Source organism: Vombatus ursinus, unplaced genomic scaffold, assembly GCF_900497805.2.
Source record: "Vombatus ursinus unplaced genomic scaffold, bare-nosed wombat genome assembly UNPS02000582.1, whole genome shotgun sequence".
In the NCBI taxonomy this organism is placed as follows: domain Eukaryota; kingdom Metazoa; phylum Chordata; class Mammalia; order Diprotodontia; family Vombatidae; genus Vombatus; species Vombatus ursinus.
Genome location: NW_020940360.1, coordinates 25,141,382 through 25,166,708, shown reverse-complemented (window position 1 = coordinate 25,166,708; position 25,327 = coordinate 25,141,382). Strand labels below are relative to the sequence as shown.

Genomic DNA, 25,327 nt, shown 5'->3' with positions numbered 1-25,327 from the left:
CCCGGCCAGGTGCTGCTGCTGTTTCTCTTGCTGCTGCTGCTGCTGCTCCAGCTCTTGTTTCTCCACCTCCTCCTTCTGCTTTTCCTCCTCCTCCTCTTCCTTCTCTTCCTCTTCCATCTCCTCCACTTCTCTCCGCTCCAGCTGCTCCCTGAGCTCGCTCGCGCTCCTGACGCCTCGGCTCGGAGCCCTCCTCCATCGCCTCTTCCTCCTCCTCCTTGTCCCATGCGCACCGCCCTGGCCAGCCGAGGGCCGCCGGGCGCTAGCCGCGCAGCATGCACTGGGGGATTGGCTTTGCCTCGTCCAGGTCGTGTGTGGTGGATCTGAGCCGGAACCAGAGCATCTCCTTCGGCTTGTGGGCCGCATCTGAGGAACCCTATACCTTTTATGGGGACATCATCGCTTTCCCTTTGCAGGATTACGGAGGGATCATGGCAGGGTTGGGTTCGGATTCCTGGTGGAAGAAAACCCTGTACTTGACTGGGGGAGCCCTGCTGGCTGCAGCGGCGTACCTGCTCCACGAGCTCCTGGCCATTAGGTGAGACCGAGAGACGGCGAGCCCAGGGAGACTGGCAGAGGGCCCCTGAGCAGGCTGCGGTGCCCGTTGTTGCTGCTGCTGCTGCTGCTGCTGCAGTAGTCAGGGGCGTTGTTGACACGGGTGGGGGCGAGGGGCGGGCCAGGCGCACTGCCCTACACCAGGTGAGAGTTTAGTTTGCTTCAGCCCTTCCTCTCTTCCTTAGGCCAGGCCAGATCACAGAAATGCCCGCAGTCTAGGTAGTCGTTCTGCCCGAGGGTGTCTCAGTGGTCACCTGGCGGTGTGTGCAATTTTTGAGTTTCCAGGACATTGAGCTGCTGGATGAACTAAGGAGAAAGTGGCCAGCAAACCTACCCAGACCCATATTGGTGTTAAGCAGAAATAGCCCGAGGCAATGGTCCTTATGAAGGATAATTGCACAGCACTTGAGTTTTTCATTTTCCATATAGGTGTTGATTGGCCTGGATTTTGGAAACTGAATTAGGCCGAAGATTTGTTTATTCCGTGAACCAAATGAAACAGGCTGCAGCACTTGATTGGAAGGCTATGCTAGAATATGAGTTTTGAGCATCCTCAATTTAACCTACAATTTCAGGGAAGTTGTAGTCGCAAAATCAGCAGCTCCTATTGTCTTTGAAGGGCTGTTTTTAAGCTTAAACCAATGTGTTTGGGCAGCTTTGGGAAATGATGCAGTATTAACCTGTTTAGAGCTGCCTGCAGAAAGAACAGGGCAGCGTCCTTCTTGTTTCATACTCACCACCATGTGGATCAGGCTGCTGGGACTCCCAGCTTCAACTTCCAACTGAATAACCCTGTGAGCACTGAGAATATCTGAGAGTGAGGGCCCCACATAGGTGTCTGTGTTTGCCTTCAACAGGAAATCTGGAAGTGCTAGAAATGGTAGTAGAGCTTGCTGCAGTTTGTTTACAGGGATAGATGTGGAAAATCTCCGAAAATGGTGGCTTCAGCAAACTGCAGATGGAGCCAACTGGAAAGGAAGGCGTTTATCTTGAGGAAGGATGTGGGGGTGGTTCATGGGTGCTTGGAGTCCTGGTGAAAATTATACTGTATTTAAGCCTTCCTTAAATTGCTGAAAGGTCCCTGGAACCAAGTTAACATGTTGGCCAATTTTATATAAAGCATCTTCAAAGGACTAAAATGTCTTTTTGGCAAACTCCTATAAAGAGAATCATATGCATATTTTTTTCTTCAGTGGGGGGGGGGGGAATCTTCCACAATGTAGTATAAACAGAAGTTCTGTAATGACCTTTGATTTTTTTCTATTATCTTTTGTTAACATTTTCCCAATTCTTCATTCCCCTTCCAGAAAGCCTATTAAATAATCTTTACAGAAAACAAAAACCTGAAACACATTTGAGAATGTGTTAGGACGTTGTCTTGTATATTTGGATTCTTCAGTTTGCAGAACAGGAATCTTACATAGCATAGCTGTGGGGAAAGGGTTTGGATTTTAAACTATCATGTCCACATCTGCAGAGTTTTCTGCTTTGAACTGTATAGCTATTTGACTCTCTCAGCACTATAGGTTATATTTGTGCCTACGTTTTTTTGCTCACACAAGAAATTATGTCTCAGGATGTGTTGACATATGTAAAATAAAGCACAGATTTGAAACAATTTATTCAAATGATTTAGGCAATTCGAACTTAAATACTTCAATAATCTATGGTTCTATCCATTTGAGGACTCCTTCCGCTGATGCAGATTACAAGTCCTCCATGCTTTTAGAGATGGTTTTCATTAGTAGTTTTGGGGAAAGGATTTTATCACCTGTTGGCCATCCTTCTCTACACATTAGTGTGGCTGGCTCATGAATGTAACATATGTCAATGGAATGACTTAGTTAATCAGAGAGTCAAATAGATTTTGTACTCCTCTGGCAAAGCCTTTGAAAACCCAGGCCGCTATTAGTCATTAGAATAGGACTTTACTGGAGGAAGGAATAAAGAATTGAAACAGGAACCCAATTTTATCTTAATTAGATTTCAGGCCATAAGGTTTTCTTTCTTTCTTTGTTCTCTCTCTCTCTCTCTCTCTCTCTCTCTCTCTCTCTCTCTCTCTCTCTCTCTCTCTCTCTTTCTCTACTCGTATGACTTGTTTAGCTCTGTTCTCCATATCATTTATATGTGTAGATGTACCCTCAAGGTATTTATTTAGCTTACTGTATTCCAGCAATAACCTTGAAATATATCTTGGTGGTCAGAACTGGCCATAGAGAAATTCCCTTGTATTTCTAATATCTCCTCACTGGTGACAAATATTCCCTAAATCCTGAGGGATAAGGCATTATGTCTGTGAAAATTCATTCTATGATACAGATATGATCTCTAAGTGGTAGTAGGTTATGAAGAAAGTTTTGATGGGGGAAAGAGGAAGGGTAAGGTCCAGATGATAGAGTACTGCCCAGCAAGGCAGACCCAGGTGGGGTACCTAATGTCCCCTAGGTAGCCTTGGTCTGAAGCTGGAAGTGATCTCAGGGGCTATCCACTCCCTCCTTCCCACTCCATTTTACAAATCAGAAGATTGATTTGCTGTAGGTCATACAGATATTAGGGTAGGATATGAACCCATGTCCTTTGTTTCTAGAACCAGTACTTTTTCTCTTTGTCCTGTGCTGTCTTCAGTGGGTACCTGGCAAAAGGTACCTTAAAAGGAGAAGAAATGTGCTAAAAGGGAAATAGAGTTATACCAAAGTCAAACTTTGTGAGTTTATTTAGGCTGGATTTAGGCTAAACTCTGAGAAAACAGGTATACACAGTTTCATTTATCAGGAAAATAGGCAAAAAATCTGAATTACTCAGTAATAGTAAAAATAATAATAGCTAGCATTTGTATAGTGCTTTAAGATTTGTAAAATACTTCACAAATATTATTTCATTTGATCCTCCCAACAACCTTGTGAGGTAGGTGCTATTATTATCATCCCCATTTGACAGTTGAGGAAACTGAGGTTAAATTACTTACCCAGGGTCACATTGCTGGTAAGTGTCTGAGGTGGGATTTGACTAACTCTAGGTCTTTCTAACTCTAAGTCTAGCACTTGATCCACTGTGTCACCACCTAGCAGTAAGTTGTGGAAAAATTTTATGTGAATTCAATCAATTAATTACAAGCATTTACTAAGTATGCAACACTAGATTCTATCATTATATAGAAGATTCCATTCTGATATAGTCTATCCTTAATTAAAAGTATCCCATTTGATGTCCAGCCTTCTTTGGACTAGATACCTAGATAATCGGCCCACACTTTACTTTGTGTTTTTTAAGTGTAGCCTAAATAAATGTTTTGTTTGCTAGTATCTTAACATGTAAAGCATTCTCATCTAAAAGAAAGTCCAGAAAGAAAAACTTATTTCTATTCTTTTGACTAGTAAAGATGAGTATTCAAAATGTTCCATTCATTAACTTCAGTTTTATAGCCATTAATGTGGCAAAAATTTTGAAAATGCAAACATTTTGAAACTATACTTCCTTCCCTTAGTGTTGGCACCCTTAGTGAATATCTGTGCAAAGTTAAAAAAACCCCAAAACCTTGCATTAACTTTAAGTGGAATGATTTAAAATGTAGATGAAGCCCAAGAACAATAAAGGAGAAGAAAATGCCTTTCAGTAGGCATGATAACAAATAATCACTCAATTATTTATAAAGCACCTATTTTGTGCAGGACACTTAGTAAATGCTTATTGAATTTGTTGATTTTATATAGCACTTTTAGGTTACAAAGCAAGCCTTTGCTTGAATTATCTTGAAAAACAGAGTATTGTGGAAACAGCACAGGCCTGGGAGTCAGGAGGCCCAGGTGCTATTTTTGGCTCTTTTGTTGTTGTTCAGTCCTTTTTCAATTCTATCCGACTATTCATGACCCCATTTTGAGTTTTCATGGCAAAAGATATTGGAGTGGTTTGCCATTTCCTTCTCCAGGTCATTTTATAGGTGAGGAAACTAAGGCAAAGAGGGTTGAGTTGCTTGCCCAGCATCACACAGTTAGTGTCTGAGGTCAAATTTGAACTCAGGAAGATGAAAGATGAATCTTCCTGACTCCAGGCTATCCACTTTGCCACCTAGCCAACACATTCTTGGCTGTGCCACTAACTAAAAGTGTGACACTGAGCAAGTAATTTTCTCTCTCTGGCTTCCCATCTGTTAAATGGGTGGGGGGGAGGGTAGAATGACCTCTAAGGTCCCCTCCAACTCTAACATTCTTCGAGTCTTATAACAAACCTGGTAGGTATATTTTATAAATGTTGGTCTGATTACAGATAAGGAAACTGAGGTCTGAAAAGGTTATTTTCCTTAGGTCACATAGCTGGCAATTGTCATAGTTAGGACTCACATCCAGTTCTTCTGACTCCAAGTTCAGTATTTTTCCATTCTATCACCCTTCATGGTAGTAGTGACAGAGAATTTCATCTCATTTATCAAAAATGTTAAGCAAATGCTTATTGGCATAGTGGGACATCAGAGGACTACAGCCTGCTCTTTACCAGATGGTCATAGTTGGTCTCAGAGTCTGTTAATGTTTTCAAATACTCAGGTTAACAGGAGAGAGTGAGGAGGTATATTGACTAATACTACCCCAAGTAAGAGTGACAAATAAATAAACCAGAGAGTGAGGAGCTTCAAAGAGAAAGCTAAAGTCAGTAAGTTCTGTCATTTGGGTTGGAAAAAATATAGAGTAAAAATAGATGGCAATTCAAATCAGTTCCTGAAATGAATTGAGTGGGTGAGATCTAGGGGGACTTTATGAGAAAGGATGGAAAATAATGGTTAAGAACACCTTATCTCTTGTTAACAATAGTCTGTGCTTCATGGATAGCAACAAGCAGTTTACTACTTTCCAAGAAGAGAGTAGCCAAAGCTTAAAAATAAAATGAGACGGAAGTGTGGGAGTGGAGCAAAACAAAAGGGGAGGGTGGTGATAGGCTTCCTAGAATGAGGAGATGAGAGAAGGTTACTGGAAGTGAAGGAAAAGGACATTGCTAAGGCAGCTGATATTGGGAGCAAAGGGAAAGTGATGAGAAACCAGATCTTCATGATACCTGGATCTTTGGGACTAACCCACTAAACTGAGCTAGTTCCCTGCAGGCAATTCTGGTGGCATGTGCATAGGCAGACTGTTATTTCTGGGTCTCTATAAGTAATGTGGTTTTATAGATGATCTGTAGTAGATTGAATGTTTCAGTCCCATCCAATTTGGCCCCAATAGAAGAAATGTAATCCACAGTGAATGAAATGGATTTATTCTGAAAAATGCTTTTCTTGCTCACGGAGCCTACTTATATTTGAGGAGAGACAGTCTGGTGTAGTAGATAATGCCTGATTTGGAGTCAGAAAGACCTGGGTTCAAATTCTAACTTTGACAGTAGCTGTTTGATGATCATGGACAAGTCAATTAACTACTTCTCTGAACCTCATCTGTTTCTCATCTGTAAAATGGGGAGTTTTACACATTTTCTGTAGTTCCTACCTCACAGGGTTGTTGTGAGGCTCACATGAGATGATAAATGTAAAACATTTTGCAAATATAAAAGTGCTATATAAAGATCATCATCTGTATTCTTCCTTGTCGTCATCATCATCATCATCATTGTTATCATTATGCACTTAAGCAAAGAAGGTTGAAAACATTTTTTCCTAAGCCCTTAAGCCACTGTCTACTAGAGAGAACTTCTAAAGTTTCATGATCTTTTCTGATGTATTGGCTAAGCTTTCTTTCTGTAAGCTAAGTGCATTAGAGTCTGTCAAGACTTGAATAAAACAGGTCTACTATCTCATTAAGGAGCCGTGCCTCAGTAGCTTTTGAACTCAGTTTGCTGAATGTATAACACGTGTTCTATTGTTGTTGTTGTTGTTTTTTTTTTTATTTCTGTTCTGGTTTTGACAGGAAAGAGCAAGAGGTTGACTCCAAAGATGCTATTATTTTGCATCAGTTCTCAAGGCCAAACAATGGTGTCCCCAGTTTGTCTCCTTTCTGTTTGAAAATGGAAACTTATTTAAGGATGGCCGACTTACCTTACCAGGTACATCTGTGCATGTTCTGTGCATATGAGGTTTTCCCAATTATACCTCCACTCCCACCGTAACAGAGCCTACTAGTGGCAGAGAGTTTAATTGGATTCAGCAGAAATGTTGAGTGTATGCTTGGCATCTGTTAGATTTCATCAGACCCTGGTGTGCCCTTCGCCATACAGACATCACAGATCTCAGGGTCTATTGATGTTTTCAGATACCTAGCTTAAGTATGGCACAATGGGGTGGTATGTTAACTAATCCTCTTTTGTGAAGAAGAGAGATTAGATTTATTCTGCTTGGCTCCACAGGGCAGAACAAGGAACTATAGGCTAAAGTTACAGGAAAGCATATTTCAGCCCAATATATAAGGAGGGACTTCCTAAAAATTAGAGCTATCCCAACATGGAATGGATTATCCTGGAAGATAGTGAGTTATCTGTCACTCGAAGTTATCCATCTCTTCAAGCTGAGACTAGATGACTATTTGTCAGGGGTATCATGGAGGGAATCTGTGCTTCGGGTTGGGGTGTGACTAAATGACCTGAAATCCTTTCCAATTCTGGGATTTTGCGATTCTTTGATAAAGTGGCCTGTTGTACCCTGAAGTGATTTTGAGATTAAAATAGTACTGTTTTGATCTGATCACTCACTGTGCTAACCACATAGATTATACTCTCCTGTATTCCTATCACCTTTTCTTTATTCTTATTCTTTGGAGATGATTTTTTTTCCCTCCTGGATCCCAGGAACCGAAGGACAGAAGGGCCATGTACACTGCTTCTTACTCTCTTTGAAGTGGATGTAGTGAAATGTTTTGTCCTTTCAGACATTACTGCAGCTGGGCTAAGGCACTGAATGTTGGTTCCAGATCTGGGTGCTAAGTGTTTTCTTAACCTGTCATTATTTAAGAAATGGCATTTCTGTAGATTGTTTTATCTTCACCAACATTTCCCCTTTCTTTTCCATTCTTATGCTGTTGTGGAGATCTCTGAAAATTATTTGTTTCTTGTCATGTGAGCAGGAATTTCCTGCAGTATTTTTAATTTTCTGTGACAGCAAGGGGCTGTTCCTTGTCATGATGATATTACGATAAATAGACATTGTTTCTGATGAAGTTTCTGGGTGACAGTAAAGTCTAAGCTATTTCTAAAAAATCACACACTGCTCCACTCAGTATTTTTTTTGTTTGTTTGGGAGATAGGGTGGGAGAAACTAAATGCTTGATTGGATCATGGTGGCAGGAACCCAAAGGGCCTATCTATTCTATCCTCCTGTCTACAGACAATCTTGTACCTAAACCACCTTGGAATGATAATTGTCAGCCCTTTCTTAAGAACCTTAAGAGAGGGAAATTCTGTTTTACAATTTCCTTTGTGATATAAAGAATATAATGACAAACAGTAGCATTGTTTTTATATATCACAAACGTTTGTTATATAACTCAGAGATGATAACAGACAAGAAATTATCCATTACTTAGCTGATATGGGAAGCTGAGAAAAAGGAGTTAGAAAGTGGTTAGTACCTGTCATTTTCTGTAGCCTTTGGTTACCACCTTATTTTTTAGACATTTCCAGTTGACTTTAAGCTCTTTGAAGGCAGGGAATGTTTCATTTTCATCTTTGTAGCCCCAGGACCCAACACAGTGCCCTGGCACATAATAGATCTCAAGAAATGCTTGTTAGAGCACCAGCCCTGAAGTCAAGAGGACCTGAGTTCAAATCTGACCTCACACCAAACACTTGACACTTACTAGCTGTGTGACCATGGGCAAGTCACTTAACCCCAATTGCCTAAAAATAAAAAAAAAAAAAAGAAATGCTTGTTGATTGATTGATTGATTGATTGATGACTTTATCACTGCTCCATCTAGCTGATTCATGGGGGTGGAGTAGATGTGGTTTGATGAATGATTTATGAAAGCCCTTGATCGAGGCAGCTCTGCCTGTGCTGAGAATACCATTACATTTGAAAACTTTCCAGAGTGTTTGGAATGGGCCAAATGTCAGGTCGCCCATGACGGTTCCTGTGCTACTGCTCCCCATCTCAGAAGGCTGTAACTGACCTTGCATTGGAATTCCTGTTGGCATCTGGGGCAGGTGGATGACTTTAGTTAGTGGGTATCTCAGGAGAGGGGGTGGTACTGGAGAGATCCTTTTCCCCTGGAAGCAGCTTGATTAGGCATACCAATGTTTGGAAGACAAGGAACCTCTCTATTTGGTTTCCTTCTAAAAATAACTAATATTTTTATATTACTTTCAAAATTGCCATATTCTTGATGCGCATAATTTCCCTTAGGGCTCAAAACAACCCTGAGAGGTAGATTATCATAGATGTTATTGTAATCATTTTGTCGATGAGGAAACAAGGACAAAAAAGTTGTGACTTATCTGTGGTCATTCTTTTAGTGTCTGAGGCTGGATCTGAACCTGGGTTTTCTTTACCCCAAGATCATGACTCTATCCATTACTGCAGGTTTGGGGAAGGACAGAGATTGTTCTTTAGAATGCCGGTAAATTGATAAAAATTAAATGTTTTAGAGTTACAGTGGCATGAGTGATAGGTTTAGGGTGAGAGGACCTGGGTTTGAATCCCATTTCTACTATTTATAACCTATGTGACCTAGGGCAAGTCACTTAACTTTTCAGGACCTCAGTTTCCTCGTTTGTAAAATGAAGGGGTTGGACTTGACTTCTGGGGGGTCCCTTCCAGCTCTATAGATCTATGATTCTATGATTCTTTCCTTATTAGTCTTTGGTGGTTTCCTTTTCTTCTCTTTCCTTTTTCCATTGTGGATTTTGAAGAGAACAGTTCTTAGCCACTTGTTTGACAATTAGGAAAACAGATAGTTAAAGATTCTAATGGGTCATCTAAAGACCAAGAAAGATGCCCTCTTAACCTTCTAGGGATCCCACCTTGAACATTTAGCTAGATGTGTGACTGGGCCAAGGAGATGAATGAAAATCCTGTCACTTCACCTTTACAAGCCCAAGTTACCTCAACTATAAATCAGGAAATTAATATGTATACTATCTACCTACCCCACAGTATTGTCATGGGGGAAGCATTTTGTATACATTAAAGTGCTGTAGAAACTGGCATAGTAGGCATCCTCAGTTGTCATCTCCTGGTTATTTAATTTCTCATTTTGTAGATTGAGGCAGCTAGGTGGTGCAGTGGGCAGAAAGCTGGGCCTGGAGCAAGGGAACCTAAGTTCAAATCTGGCCACAGACACTTACTCTCTATGTGATCCTGGCAAGGAATTTAACTTGTCTGCCTCAGTTTCCTTAACTGTAAAATTGGAATCATAATAACACCCACCTCCCAGGATTGCTATAAGGATCAAATGAGATAATGTTTTAAGTGCTTAGCACAGTGCCTGGCACACACTAGATGTCTACCACATGCTTGTTTTCTTTTTTCTTTTCATGCATATCACATTATCATACATTTAGGGACATAAGGGACTTTACTGGCCATCTAGTCCAACCTCCCAATTTTATAGATGAGGAACTCTAACATTTAGGCAAGTTAAACAACTTATATATAGTAAGTGGCAGGGCTGAAATTCAAACCCAGGTCTTTTAATTCAAAATCTAGAGCTTTTTCAATTGTATCATGCAATTGTACCATTCTTATTTCATTCTTTCGGGGAAAGATCAACAGACGCCAAAAAATGGGGGGAAAGCAGAAGAAAAGTTTCATTATATGTCAATGATGTTATCCCTTCTCATCTAGCCAAAATTGAATAATAGTGTTACATAATGATTGTGCTTGTGCATTTAATGGATCTTAGGTTTGTTTTGCAGTGATTGGCTCCTCTGGTTCCTTTGGTCCCTTTGAATAGAAGGGTTTTGGGAGGAAGGCCAAAAGGGAACATACATTTATTAAGTGCCTATTACCCGATAGGTCCTGCACTAAATACTATACAAATGTCTTGTTTGATTCTCACCACAACTCTGTGAGGTAAGTGCTATTTTTATCCCCATTTTACAGTTGAAGAAACTGAGGCAGGTAGATTTGCTTAAGGTCACACAGCTAGTAATTGTCTGAGGCCAGATTTGGACTCAAGTCTTCCTGACTCTAGGACCAGCAGCCTATTCATTGGCAGCCACCACCTGACTTGTTTGAAATGGGACCATCAGAAATGGGGTTCTTTGGTTGCTCTGTTTGGGCTGGTGATATAAGCCTAAGGACCAAGTTGGATTGTGGAGACCTGGAATAAGGAAGAACTAGGTTCAGATCTTGTCTCAGAAACTTATTAGCTTTGTGATCTTGGGCAAGTAATTTAACCTCTTTGAGCCCCAGTTTCCTCATATATAAAATGGGGATAATAATAGTACTTGTCTCACAGAGTTGATGAGATCGCTTGGGATGGCATATACAAAGCACTTAGCAAACCTTAAAAAGCATTTTTATAAATGTCAGATAGCATAATAATTATCATCAGAAAGCATTGAGCCATGAGAGAATCACACTGGCCGCATCTCTTACTAAACCATCCCATTTGGCTTTGCTAGCCCTTTGCTTTTGGGTGATTCTTTCTTTAATACTTTATAGTCATGTGATTTCATTGATATTGGTACTCTCTTTGCCAATACTGATCAACTATTTACTAAATGGTCTTTATGAGTGGGCAAAAAAAAAAATTATCACCTGTTGGTCTGGTGATGAACCACTTTGGATTAGCTAGACTGATCCTCTCTGATGACAGACAGTCTTACCAGTCTATCCTTAGAGTCATTCTAGCTTGGTAGGACCTGTCAGAGCCTGTGTTCCATTAGTATTGCCTTATCATAGGCCCAGAGGTCACTCTAGGTTCTCAAAGGCATTATAGAAAGGTCTTTGGGTTCTGGGCTTCTGCACATAGACATATTTGCATGTGTACTTGACCTTGAAGAGCAATGCAATGTCTTGAAAATAATCTTTGCCTCCGCCTTCAGTCACAGAATCGCAGAGCTGGAGGAGACTTCAGTGGTTATCGTGACTTTAAGTCATGGGACAGGTGGCCAACAGCTCCCAAGAAAGCCTATCCCACTAGTGGACAGTTGTAGTTGTTAGGAAGTTTCCTCTTATATCAAGCCTAAATACATTTAGGACATTTGTTCTATAAAGAATAGTTGGCAATGATGTGCTGAACTCAGCTCAAACAGGACTTAACCACCTGATTGTTTAAACAGGGATTTATTTATTTATTTTGGCGAGGCAGTTGGGCTTAAGTGACTTGCCTAGGGTCACACAGCTAGTAAGTATTGTGTCTGAGGTCAGATTTGAACTCAGGTTCTCCTGAGTCCAGGGCCGGTGCTCTATCCACTGCACCACCTAGCTGCCCCCTTGATTTATTGTCTTGTTGATTATCTGTACTTAAGAAAGTGATGGAGAAATTTTTTTTTTTTTTTGGTGAGGCAGTCAGGGTTAAGTGACTTGCCCAGGGTCACACAGCTAGCAAGTGTCAAGTGTTTGAGGCCAGATTTCAACTCAGGTCCTCCTGACTCCAAGGCCGGAGCTCTATCCACTGTGCCACCTAGCTGCCCCAGAAAATGTTAATAATGCAGATTAAACTTAAACGTGTACTATGGGTAGATTTATTTCCACAGAGAGCTAGTTGTTAAGCATTTACCAGCATACTCCAGGTTGTTGGCCACAATCCATTTACAGATATGCTTCCCAGAAATTATCATGCTATGTCTTATACAGCTGAAATTTCAGGTCAGAGCAGAATACCCCAGTCATTCCAAGAAAGATGGGAATTGCATTTCTGAAGTCTTCAGGTTCTGTTTTAGAAAACTTTACTTGAGGTGCTGTTGGTGGGAAACTGTGTTTGCTGTCAGAGAAATGGGGAGTTTAATAGGAAATGTATCAGTTAACACTTGGATTTGGACAATGAAAGAAATATCTGGTGTTAAAACCCCAAGTCCAAATAACAATAATCATAACTCACATTTACATAGAGTTATAAGTTTTTTGCAAAGCCCTTTACCTATGTTAGGGCAGTTGGGGCACAGTGGACAGAGCTATAGGCCTGGTGTCAGGAAGACTCATCTTCCTGAGTTCAAATGTGACCTCAGACACTTTTTAACTGTGTGACCCTGGGCAAGTCACTTAACTCTGTTTGCCTCAGTTTGCTCATCTGCAAAATGAGCTAGAGAAGGAAATGTCAAACTACTGAGCATCTTTGCCAAGAAAACCCTGAACAGGGTCATAAAGAGTTGGACATGACTGAAAAATGACTGAACAATTACCTATGTTATGTAACTCCTTTGTTTTTCAAGACAATCCTGTGAGGTATTGTCATTTTACAGATGAGGCAACTGAGGCTCAGAAAGGCTAAGTAACCACCCAGGGTCACATAGCTAGCTAAATACTACATAAATGTTAGTGATTAAGTGTAGGAGATAGGTTTGGATACAGGTCTAATCCCAACTCCCAGCACTATGTACTGCACCACCTAATTTCCTCAAGGGAAACTTAAAACCCTTCTTAACAGTTCTTTTTACAAAATGACAGTGCCTATAAACTGCACCCCCTTGAGTCTCTAAAGATCTTTATTGGAACAGTAAGAAGCAGGAAGGAGCTACAATTATCTTGCTGTCATTAAGGTATGGCACTTCACCAAAGTAGGGGAAGGAGAGAGGTGGTAGGGAAGGATGCTCACTTTTCCCTGGAGGCTAGGCACATGAGAAGAGAGAGAACCCACATAGCTGCCCATCCCTTCCAGCTCCAGGTTTGGCTGGCCTCCTGAGAACTATCATCCCTTGAATTTGGCCCACTGATCAGCTGCATTTGGTGAGCTCTGAATGTCACCTGGGTTATTGAATACCTGTACTTTAAAGGACTTGGTAAATTCCAAGAGAGCTATTTGAAATGCTAAGTATTATTTTTATTATCTGAAACAATTTAAATTTTCGTTTCAAGCAACCATAATAATAACCAGAGTTTACATTAGCATAATCTTTTACCCCCCCAAGGCCTTTCAGGTTCTTTATGGGCCTTCAGAAGCTGGCAAATAGCAGGCAGTTAAGTCTTGCTGTGTTGTTCTTTCATGCTATCCATCTGTTTCTGCACAGAAAAAAAATGTAATGGATGGGTAAGGTAATTAGGGTTGGTATTCCCTCTCTTTTCTGAAGGAAAAAAAAGTTAGAGGCTTTTTTTTTGTTCATCAGACTGGTATACTGGGAAGAACACAACTAAGGAATACTTGGCCTGCTGTGTGATTTGGGGCAAGTCACTTTTCTCTGGGCTCTATTTCTTCCTCAGTCAAATGGGGCTTATGATACTTATACTACCTTCCTCAATGGGTGTCTGTGAGGATGAAATGAAGTGAGCGAGGCATTCTGTAAACTCTGAAGTGTTGTGCATAAATGTCAGCTATCACTCTTTGTTTTTGCCCAAGTGGTCCACCTTGACTGTTTGCTTTGATCAGATTCTGTGGGTTGTTGCTTGGCTGAGGTGTTGGCATTCAGCCCTCTGCAGGAGACGCATCACTGGGATGCAGTAATGTTAAATTAAGGAAAGAGTGGGCCCCTTACTCATCCATCTGTCTTAATACTATAACTGCTCTACCAAACACTGCCACATTTAATTGCAGTATTTTTGACAATTAATTAAAGCTCTAGAATTTTTGCAATTTGCCTCCCTTCTTTTCTTCCAGAGCTTTTTTTCTGTAGATTTTTCCTCCACACTCAAGTGATTCTGCTATTTACCTCTCTGTAGAAGAGAAGCCTTTAGTGGTTGCAGCTGTCATTCAGCTTGACCATTCTTTCCTCCTGACCATTCTTTCCTCCTAACCATGTTGGAGGAGTGAGCAGAGAAGACTGGGTCGTTATTTGGGCTGACTACTTGGTTTCCATCTTCACAGCAGCTGCTTTGAAGGCATGTAACTCTAGCTGCCGCCCTGCTACTATCTGGTGGGATAACACTGGCCCTACTGTGAAAATTGACACCAGGCCACAGTACTTGGAAGTGTATGGTTTTGGCACTGATTTATTTTCATAGAGACTGTTGGCAAAGTAGAAGGGTTCCTTTCCTCCCACCCCCCCCCCCACTTCCCCGGAATAGAACCATTTCTGATTAATGCTTTAAAACACCCAGTAGTGTTCTGACGTATGTGAAATTGTAAAGGAAACCTCTTCCTGTACATAGCTTTTGCAGAGGGGTAAAAGAAAAAGTATATTCTTTATATAGCTATACTATAAATATTTAATGGTGAAATTGCTTAGGAGGAATTAGATACTTTGGTTCAAAAATCAACTGCAAAAATACATGATTGAGGAGATATGGTCAACTATAGTTTGTATGAAGAAGATCTGCAGGTCTTAGTGGTTTACAAGTATATCATAAGTCAACAGGGTGATATGGACACCAAAAAGCTAAAGTGACATTAGGCTACAGTAATAGAAGCTTTAATAGAACTAATAGAAGCATAGTATCCAGAATGAGGGGGATGATGTGCTCTTCCATGGTCAGATTGCATTACGACTATGTGTAGTTCATGTTTTAGGATAGACATTGATAAACTGTACCATTTTCAGAGGAGGATGACCAAGGTGATGAGAGGATTGAAGACTATGCCACATGAGGATTAATTGAAGTAATTGGTGGGAATAAGAGAGGATTTAGGGGGCACATGATGGTTCTCTTCAAGTATTTAAAAGGCTGTCATGTGGATGAGGATACTATAACATTTGTTTTACTTGGCCTCAGAGGTTAGATTTGGGAGCAGAGGACAGAAGAGTCCTCCATCAATGAAAGTCTTAAGACCAAGCCTGGAAGCCCTCTTGTTGGGGGTGGTATAGAAGGTTTACATACCTGTTTGGTTTGGATTACATGATCTTTTAATTCCCTTCCAGCTCTTGAAATTCTAAGAAATAGTAGTTAGTCTTTTTGAGAGCTCAACAAATACTTATCAAGCACTTACTATGTGTGAGGCCTATTCCAGGCACTAGGAATACCAAAATTAAAAAGAACCTAGCCCCTGCTCGTAACCTAGTATGGGTGTAGGACAGTTACATACCTAACTATAATCTGAGTTAGAAAATAAAAGGAGAGATCAAACAAAACAGCCACAGAGACTTAAAGAAGGGACAGATCATTTCTAACACTGGAGTTAATGTCTTGCATAAAACACATTAACCTAAAGTAGATCTCCATTCTTTCCACATTGTCCTGGTAACATAACCCATCACCCAGAACTCAAATCCTGGGCTTACATTGACTGATGGTAATCTTGAAAGTTTCTCAATAATAGCTCTATGGATCATGGTCCCACTATCCCCATCCCATCACATCCCAAATGCTTTCTCAACATTTGAAATGGATTTATTTCTGGCTGTCATCTAGGCAACCAAACTGACAAAATATAAAACATGGAAAGAAGTTCATTATACGTAACAAAGAATACAGACAGTTAAGAAATATTTTCCCCTTGGCGAATTTCACCTTGCCCAAGGACTTACATATTTGTTTCAAATTTAGAGTACCATGCTGGAGTTATGGCCCCTTTCTAAGCAGGAAACCCACCTTAGGGTTGCTAGGTAGGCAGGTAATCTGCCCCTTTGATAGGCTCTACTTTCCTTAGGAGCCTATGTAGTTGTTTCAGACTTACAACCTAGGGTTGAAGTTCCGCCAAGTATATAGAGAGTTGATTTCCTCCTCTGGACCTGCACAGTCCATGTGACTCATTGAATCAGTGAAGGACAAGGTTCAGATTTGCTCCTCTTCATGGATCTGGGCCTTGTAATCCTCCAGTTCAAGGCCTTCCTTTGATTTTTGTGACTATACTTGCATGTTCCACCAGTTCCTCTTCCTCTTCCTCTTTTTATGTTCCATTTCTCCATTTTTTTTTTAATCTCTTCATTGCTCCACTCTCTACAGGTCCTTCAGGTCAGTGCTGCATTAATTACTGTCTTTGGGAAGTATACAGCTCAGGATTGCCCAGTCTTTCACTAAGGATAGGGGGTTATGTTGCCCTGCTACTATTGTACTTCATCACTGCCTCCAAATTGGCCATCTGCTTTCCACTGCTGCTGCCACTGGCACTTTCTTGGCAAAGTGTTATAGTCTTTGACTTAAGAAGATTTTAAAAATGTCACTCACTCCCAGTAAACTCCCTTGTAACAAATAAAACAGTTAAAATCAGCTGATACAGGCACCCCATCTGACAGCATAATCAAACTGACTTTGGAGGAGAACGTGAGGCTGGTGACAGCACTCCCTCACTTAGATCCAATTCATTTTCAAGCCATGGCATCACCTTCCTGATGTCATGGTCCTCTTGGAGAACGAAGGACAAACAACTACCTGTGAATACTACGAGGTGCCCCACTGGGGACCCAGCTGGCCAGTTCCAATTGAGCAATGCAGCTCCTTCCTTCCTTCCTTCTTTCTTTCCTTCCTTCCTTCCTTCTTTCTCTCCTTTCTTCTCCTCTCCTCTCCTCCTTCTCCCTCTTTACCTGTAAGTGCTCTGCCCAAAGGAATATCCATTTTGATAGCTGAAACTTCAAGATATCTTGGGGTTTACAGCTAGATTTCTTTCTTAAGGATCATGCCTTAAACCCAAGTCGCTTTGGCTCTCATTGATTGGCAAATAATAGAGCCCAGCCCAAGCCCCACTTGGTCATTGGATTCCCATGACTCTGAGTGAATGCAAATAGCAATTGTTTCTGTTTTGGCCAGAAACCCTGAGGGTCTTCCCCTCCCAGACTGATTTTTTTTTTTTGACTAGGTAAAAGGGGCCATTCTCTGCCTCATTTCTTACCTAGTCTTAATCATTTAATGACTATTGCCTCAAACTGAGACCTGTTAAAGACCTTAGCTTAAAAATGCCAAGGCCTGGGGCAACTAGCTAGGTGGCCCAGTGGATAGAGCACTGGCCCCGGAGTCAGGAGGACCTGAGTTCAAATTCTGCCTCAGACATATAACACTGTGTGACTCTGGGCAAGTCACTTAACCTGAAATTGCCTCTCTAAAAAAAAAAAAAGGCCAAGGTCTCCCACTGCATCTGGGGCCATCTCCAATCATCCTGATCTATATCTTGCCACTGGATCCAGATGGCTTTGGAGGAGAGAATAAGGCTGGTGACTTTGCACAGCCCTGCCTCACTTAAATACAATTTACTTGCAAGTCATGACATCACCTTCCTGATGTCATGGTCCTCTTTAAGAATGAAGGACAAACAACAACAACAAACTTCCAATAGTCCACTTCCTCTTTTAGTGGAAGAAGCAAAATGTGTCTGAGTTAGATCACCAATGTGACATGGGGCTAGTTAACCAATTTCCAGTTCTTTTGTTAGTCAGATCTATAGCCTGGCCCAGTTGGTGCACACACAGGTCACTCAGGCAGCTGTTAAAAGTCCTATGATGGATCAACCTTCTCTAATTATTTTTATTTGATATTTTATTTTTTTCTCCAGTTACATGTAAAAAACAATTTTTAGCATTCATTTTTAAAACTTTGAGTTTCAAATTTTCTCCCTTTCTCCCTCCCACTCACCTCAGTGAGAAGGCAAACAATTCAATATAGGTTATACATGTATATTCATGCAAAACACTTCCATAATAGTCATGTTGTGAAAGACTAACTATATTTCCATCCATCCTATCCCACTCCATTTATTCTGTTATCTCTTTTCATCCTGTTTCTCCTCAAAAGTATTTGCTTCTGATTACCCCTTCCCCCAATCTGCCATCCCTTCTATCACTGCCCCCTTTCTCATATCCCCTTCTCCCCTACTTTCCTGTAGAGTAAGGTAGATTTCTATACCTGATTGAGTGTGTATGTTATTCCCTCTTTAAGCCAATTCTGATGAGAGTAAGGTTCACTCATTCCCTCTCACCTCTCCCCTTTTCCCCTCCACTGTAAAAGCTTTTTCTTGCCTCTTTTATGTGAGATACTTTACCCCATTCTACTTCTCTCTTTCTCTTTCTCCCAGTACATTCGTCTCTCACCACTTAATTTTATTTTTTAGATATCATGCTTCATATTCAACTCACACCTATGCCCTCTGTCTGTATATATATATGTATATGTATACTCCTTCTGGTTACCCTAATAATGAGAAAGGTCTTATGAGTTACAAATATCATCTTTCCATGTAGGAATGTAAACAGTTTAACTTTAATAAGTCCCTTATGATTTCTCTTTCTTGTTTACCTTTTCATGCTTCTTTTGAGTCTTGTATTTGAAAGTCAAATTTTCTATTTAGCTCTGGTCTTTTCTCAAGAATGCATGAAATTCCTCTATCTCATTGAATATCCATTTTTTTCCCCTGAAGGATTATACTCAGTTTTGCTGGGTAGGTGACTCTTGGTTTCAATCCTAGCTCCTTTGACTTCTGGAATATCATATTCCAAACCCTCTGATCTTGTAATGTAAAAGCTGCTAAATCTTGTGCTATCCTGATTGTGGTTCCACAATACTTGAATTGTTTCTTTCTGGCTGCTTGCCATATTTTCTCTTTGACCTGGGAACTCTGGAATTTGGCTGTAATGTTCCTGGGAGTTTTCATTTTGGGAATATTACCTTTCAAGAAATTATCAAGGAAAACTGCCCTGATATTCTAGAACCATAGGGTAATATTCCCAATTTTCATTTTGGGATCTCTTTCAGGAGGTGAGCAGTCTTCTGACCTTCTAAGTTGTCTTTGGCGTTTGTGGGCTGAGAAGTCTGGAAACTGCCCCTGCTGCCAGTGCCTGTGCTGGACTGTGCTCCTCTCTCAGCCTGGTGCAACGGACCTTTCTTGTTGACCTTCCAGGTTGTCTTGAGCTGGAAATTTGTTTCACTCTGTATTTTTGTGGGTTTTGCTGCTCTAGAATTTGTTTAGAGTAATTTTTAAAGGTATTTGAACGGGTTTGGGGGAAAGCTCAAGTGAGTTCCTACCTTTACTCCACCATCTTGGCTCCGCTCTCCTCTCCCACTCATCAACTTTCTCAATCAAATTCTCTCAGACCTTATTCTTAGCCAAAGAGCAATTTACCCCTTCCCTTCTCTGCTTTAGAGTATAGGACATGTTCTTTCTCTCCCACCCACCTCTCTTCCCATCATATTTTTGAGGCTGGGGATAAATACTGGAGTCTTTTTATTCATATTTCTAGCTCTCTACCCCCTTCTCTACTCTAGTCTTTTATGTTGGGAAGCTTTCAAATACTTTTGGAATAGATCTAGAGGGATTGTTGGCAAGACTAATGTCTTGTTCCTAAGATCATGTCTTTCACTTTTCAAGTCTTTTTTCCCTTTAAGATTTGTATAAATATTTAGTGCCATCAGTCAACTTAAGTGTTATCTTTTTTTTCTTTTAATGGGCAATGGGGTTTAAGTGACTTGCCCAGGGTCACACAGCTATTAAGTGTTATGTGTCTGAGGCCAGATTTGAACTCAGGTCCTCCTGAATCCAGGGCCGGTGCTCTATCCACTGTGCCACCTAGCTCTCCCCGATGTGAGCTATTTTTTAACCTCAAAATATTGGACACTGAATTTAATGTGATAAAAATTTAGATAAAGATGTTTTGAGCAATATGGTCTATCAAGAAGCTGACATACCAAGCAGGGAGTCTTAAGATCTTGGTCCCCTATCAGTTTTTTCGAGGAACAAGATGGTCAAAATAACGTAGAATTTATAACTGGAAGAGATCTTGGAGATCAGTTGGGCAATCCTTTCATTTGACAAAAGAAGAAGCTAAGGTCCAGAGATGAAATACTTTTAATATACTTTTAATGATTTCTTCTTCAACACTAATTCTTTCTTCTGTGCTTTCTTGAATATTTTTATTGTTTACCGACAACAATGCATTGAAACATGAAGGCATTGCTCTTTTATAGAGAGATTGAAGGGAAAATGTGAACTTGATCAGATTATGACCAGAGGATTTCTCTCTAACAGATCTCTGTTTCTTCTCCCTGAGTGATCTTTAGGCCTGAAATTGTCCTCTGTGGACAAATCTGACTTCAAATGCATCTGTAATAGTAGATGGATTAATTCTTTGATATATTTAAGAAAAATTATTTAAAATGTTAAATAATCACTTTTTATAGTGGCTAATGAGCACAGGCACAAAAGCATGTGCATTTGTGACTTCTATTTTTTTTTTTGTTCTAAATGTAATGAACACTAAAATAAGAGAAAATTCCTATATACTATGTGTGTGTGTGTGTGTGTGTGTGTGTACGCATGAGCGCACGCATGTGTGTGTGTGTGTGTGTGTGTGTGTGTGTGTACAGGATTATACGGGGTGTTCCAAAAGCCTCAGTGTAGTTTTAAGGCATTAAAGCTTATTAAAGACTTTTGGAACACCATCTATGTGAAACGATGAATCTTTTGCTTTAAAAAAAAATAAGTATTTAATATATTCAATAAGTTACAGGCTGTCCAGCTTGTCTGTTTCCTTATGAACTTTCTTCTGTCCTCTGTGCATTTTTATTTTTATTTTTATTTTCATTTTCTTTGGTGAGGCAGTTGGGATTAAGTGATTTGTCCAGGGTCACACAGCTAATAAGTGTGAAGTGTCTGATCGGAGACTGAACTCAAACTCAGGTCCTCCTGACTTCAGAGCTGGTACTCTATCCAGGGTGCCACCTACCTTCCCCTCTCAGCATTTTAAAAAAATACTTCAACGCTTGTCCTTTCTTTTCTTCTTCTGGAAACACTATCACTAGCTCCTTTCTTGCCCCTCAAAGCTTCCTTGTCCTTTACCCCACAAAAAAAAAGAAAGATACAATTCTTGTAACAAATAAGCATAGTTAAGCAAACCAAACGTTGTGGCTATTTTTCGCAGCTCTTGTGGCTAAGATATTCCATAGCTATTTGTTTTCTTTTTTATGTAAATTCAAATTTATTTTATTTTCAGGTTTTCATTTCTCCCTCCTACCTCTTCCTCCTTCCCCTTGCCTCCCATTGAGAAACCAAGAAAAACAAAACCTATCACAATGTGTATAGTCAAGCAAAATAAATTTGCACGTTGGCACTTTGAGAAAAAAAAAAAGCTTCCATCTGCATACTGAGTCCATCACTTCTTCTCTACCAGGAGGTGCATAGTATGTTTCATTACAAGTCTTCTGGAATTGTGGTTGGTCATTGTGTTGATCTGAGTGCCTAAATCATTCCAGATTATTTGTCCTTTACGATATTTTTGTCATCATATAAATTGTTCTCCTTGTTTTGTTCACTTTGCATCAGTTCATACAAATCTCCCCAGATTTCTTTGGAACCATCCTTTTCATCATTTGTTGCAGCACAATAGTATTCTATTACATTCTTATGCTTGTCTAGCCATTTCCCAATTGATGGGTATTCTTTCAGTTTCCAATTCTTTGCTACCACAAAAAGAGCTGCTATAAATATTTTTTGTACATAGGGGTCCTTTTCCTTTGATCTCGTTGGGGTATAGACCTAGTATCTGTATTGATGGGTCAAAGAGTATGGACAGTTTAATAGTTCTTAGTTTAATAGCTGAAACAGAAGTTCTGAGAGCTCTATTTGATAGGTAGGTGTGGTACCTGAAACTTCATTTTGAAGACAGCCAGTCACTTTTGTAAACTGACAATGAAAATAGATTACCAGTGTTTTAAAAACCTTGAATCATTTTTTTCCAAATAACTTTCTATCCTCTTTCCAACACCATCCCTTACCACCCCATCCACCCACTGAACAAACAAAATAACCTATCATTGAGCTTCCCTGTTGTGAGATAAGCAATTTTTTTTTTGCTTACTTAGTGGAAAGATAGGGTGATTTTAGACAGATTGCTAGAGGTTTTAGATATTTATTGATTTCCTTCAACCTAAGGATAGACCCAACACAAAATGAAGATTTAATTTAGGCTATGTATGTAGTCAAGCTGAGGTGCTGGGTGGTACAGTGGATGGAGAGCCAAGCCTGGAGTCAGGAAGACTTGAGTTCAAATTTGGCCTCAGACATTACTAGCTGTGTGACCCTGGGCAAGTCACTTATTTGACATCAAAGTAAGGTAAAAGTCAGTATTCTACTAGATTTATCAAAGGATCATAGACTCAAAGTTGGAAAGGACCTTTGAGATCATTTAGTCTAACTTCTTCCTTTTACAGATATTACATTTGTACATGAAGAAACTGAGGCACAGGGAGGTGAAATGATTTGCCCAAGGTCACACAGCCAGTGAGTGACAAAGCTGGGATCAGTGCATTAGTATCCCTCTTTTCGACCATGATCAGTATGAATTGCTTAGGCGCTGCTTAGAACACCAAACATACCTAGTATGTCTATGATTTTATTTTTTCTCCTAATGACCTCAGTATTATAATTTCTTTGAAAATCTTTTCATAACAGTGACTTTTACCTCACCCTATATATCTTAAGTGTAGTTCTTTGTTCAATGCTCCCTCTTTATTTTTGGCTGCATTTCTCATAATTTATATATTACTTTGTGTTATGGTTATTTTTTCATGTTTCACTATAAGATATAAGCTCCAAGAGGGCAAGGACAGTTTTTTTTTATTGAAATCTATCATCTTTAGTACCTATCACAGTGTTCTGCACATAGTAGGTACTTACTAAATGTTTGCTGAATTTAATGGGATTGGAATAAATTAATTCTCTTTCTTTTTCCCAAGTAAAAAGATGGTTCTGTAAAAAAAATTGGTCTTTATTTCATTTTTAGGGAAAAGTGTTCCCCTTGGGTTTGATCTTCCAGAGCAAGTCATACAATCCATTGGAGTGACCTGCTTCCCTGGGTGAGGGCTGTCACAGATACCAGTGGTTCAGTAACACAGGGTTGTTGTGAGGCTCAAATGAAATACTATGTCTAATGTACTTTATGAACTTTATATCGCTCTCTATCAGTCATCATTATTGTGTTGTTGCTATTTTAAATTAAACATTTTTATTAGAAATAGAATATTAAATATCATTAAATTAATTTAATTAATTAATTAAATATGAACAACCAAACTTGCTTAGTAACTATTTACAATTAGGCTTATATTAGGTCCATTCTTTACCTCTGTAGGATAAGCTGCCTCATTACTTAGATATGAGTAATACTTTCATTTTCTTAAAGGACTTGCGCATTGAATTAATTTATCTTATTAGCACAATGGCTCCCTTAGTTAATATCTCACAGATCATAGACTTTAAGATGCATTAGTTTAGAGCTGGAAGGGACCTTGAGATCACTTAGTCCAACAATTTTAGAGATGAGGCCTAGAGAAGTTAAGTGACTTTCTAAGAACACCCAGATAATAAATGGTAAAGTTAAGATTTGAACCTAGGCTCTCTGGCTCCAAATGCAGCCCTCTTTCCACTATATCACTCAGTTTCCATGCTTTTTTTTTTTTTTAATTACAAGTTGAGAGTGTTTTTATTAATATTTTCATTTTCTTTTTTCATTCACTTGCTTAGAACTATTTTGATGGAAAGCTTTCCCCTCAAGGGAAAATGCCTTGGATTGAATACAATCAGGAAAAAGTGTCTGGCACAGAATTCATCATTGACTTTTTGGAAGAGAAACTTGGAGTGAACTTAAATAAAAACCTTGGCCCCCACGAAAGAGCAGTGTCCAGAGCCGTGACCAAGATGGTGGAGGAGCACTTCTATTGGTAAGTTTGCTTTAGGAAAAGGAGATATGCCTGGTGAGTAGTAGATTTAGGGTGAATCAAGAAAGGAAGCTTCCTAGTATCCTCCAAAGGAATACACTCAATGCTTGCCTGTTTCCATTTCTAGTCATTCACCCACCGCTTGAGAAGTTTCCTATGTATGAATTTGAGAAGGGAAATTTGTGATTTGATTTGGGCTTGAACTTCTTACTCAAAAAACTGGAATGGGCTGAGGTGATAGAAAGACTTCATGAAGTTGGCCTAATACAGGAATACAATGTACCAGGCTGAGGGAATTATGATATATTAGATCATTAGAAGATTCTTGAAGCATTTTGAAGGCCTCAAATGAAAGAACACTGGTCCTGGAATCAGATGATGTACCTCTGCCACTTACTACTTGTGTAACTTTGGATGGTCACTTAATCTCTCCTGGCCCCAGTTTCTCTGTTGGTAAAATGAGGACTTTGAACAAGATGGTCTCTGAGGTTCCTTCTAGCTCTAGATTTATTGTCCTATTAATTTTATGATTGTATGAATCAAAGGTATGCAGCATTTTATATCTCAATAATGCTTTTTGTCTGGATGATTTTAATTACTTTTCTCTGTTGCAGAATTAACATTTCCTTCTTGAGTACCTTAGAATCTCTCACTTCTTGTTTTTCTATCAAAAGATAATACTTATCAATTACCCTTGTCATTGTAAGCCCTGAGGGCTGTCCTAATTTTCTACAATGTGAATTAAGTTGATATGTTTATCCATTTATTTGTTGTTCCTTATCCCTTTCTCTTAAGTCTTTTTTTTTTTGAGAATGTAATAGCCTTTTTTGACTCCCTACATAGAATCAGAAGCTTTTTTTTTTTAAAAGCAAACTTTCACTTTTTCTAGGGACATACCTATAAAAGTCTTTTGGCTTCTTTGACATTAAATGCAATTCCTATAATAGTAATGATAATAACTATGTTTATATAGTATTTATTATATGCCAGTCACTGTGCTAAGCACTTTACAATTATTATCTCATTTATTACAACAAGCCTAGGAGGTAGGTGTTATTATTATCCCAGTTTTAAAGATGAGGAAACTGAGACAAAGGTTAAGTGATCTGCCCAAGGTCACACAGCTAGTTTCTGAGGCTGGGTGGGAACTCAAGTTTTCTTGACTCTAGGCCTAGCACTTTCTCCACTGGGCCA

At 39.7% G+C, this 25,327-nt stretch overlaps 1 protein-coding gene across 1 annotated transcript in view; it reads left to right on the top strand.

Annotated features, from left to right (window-relative positions):
• Positions 1-272: 272 nt before the first annotated feature.
• The window catches only part of FAXC (failed axon connections homolog, metaxin like GST domain containing), a 63,554-nt gene continuing 38,499 nt past the window's right edge, over positions 273-25,327 (top strand). Inside the window, exons 1-3 of the mRNA XM_027856161.1 lie at positions 273-535; positions 6,441-6,576; positions 23,940-24,136. Of these exons, the coding sequence (XP_027711962.1) occupies positions 273-535; positions 6,441-6,576; positions 23,940-24,136 (596 nt within the window). The remainder of the gene's footprint in view (positions 536-6,440; positions 6,577-23,939; positions 24,137-25,327) is intronic.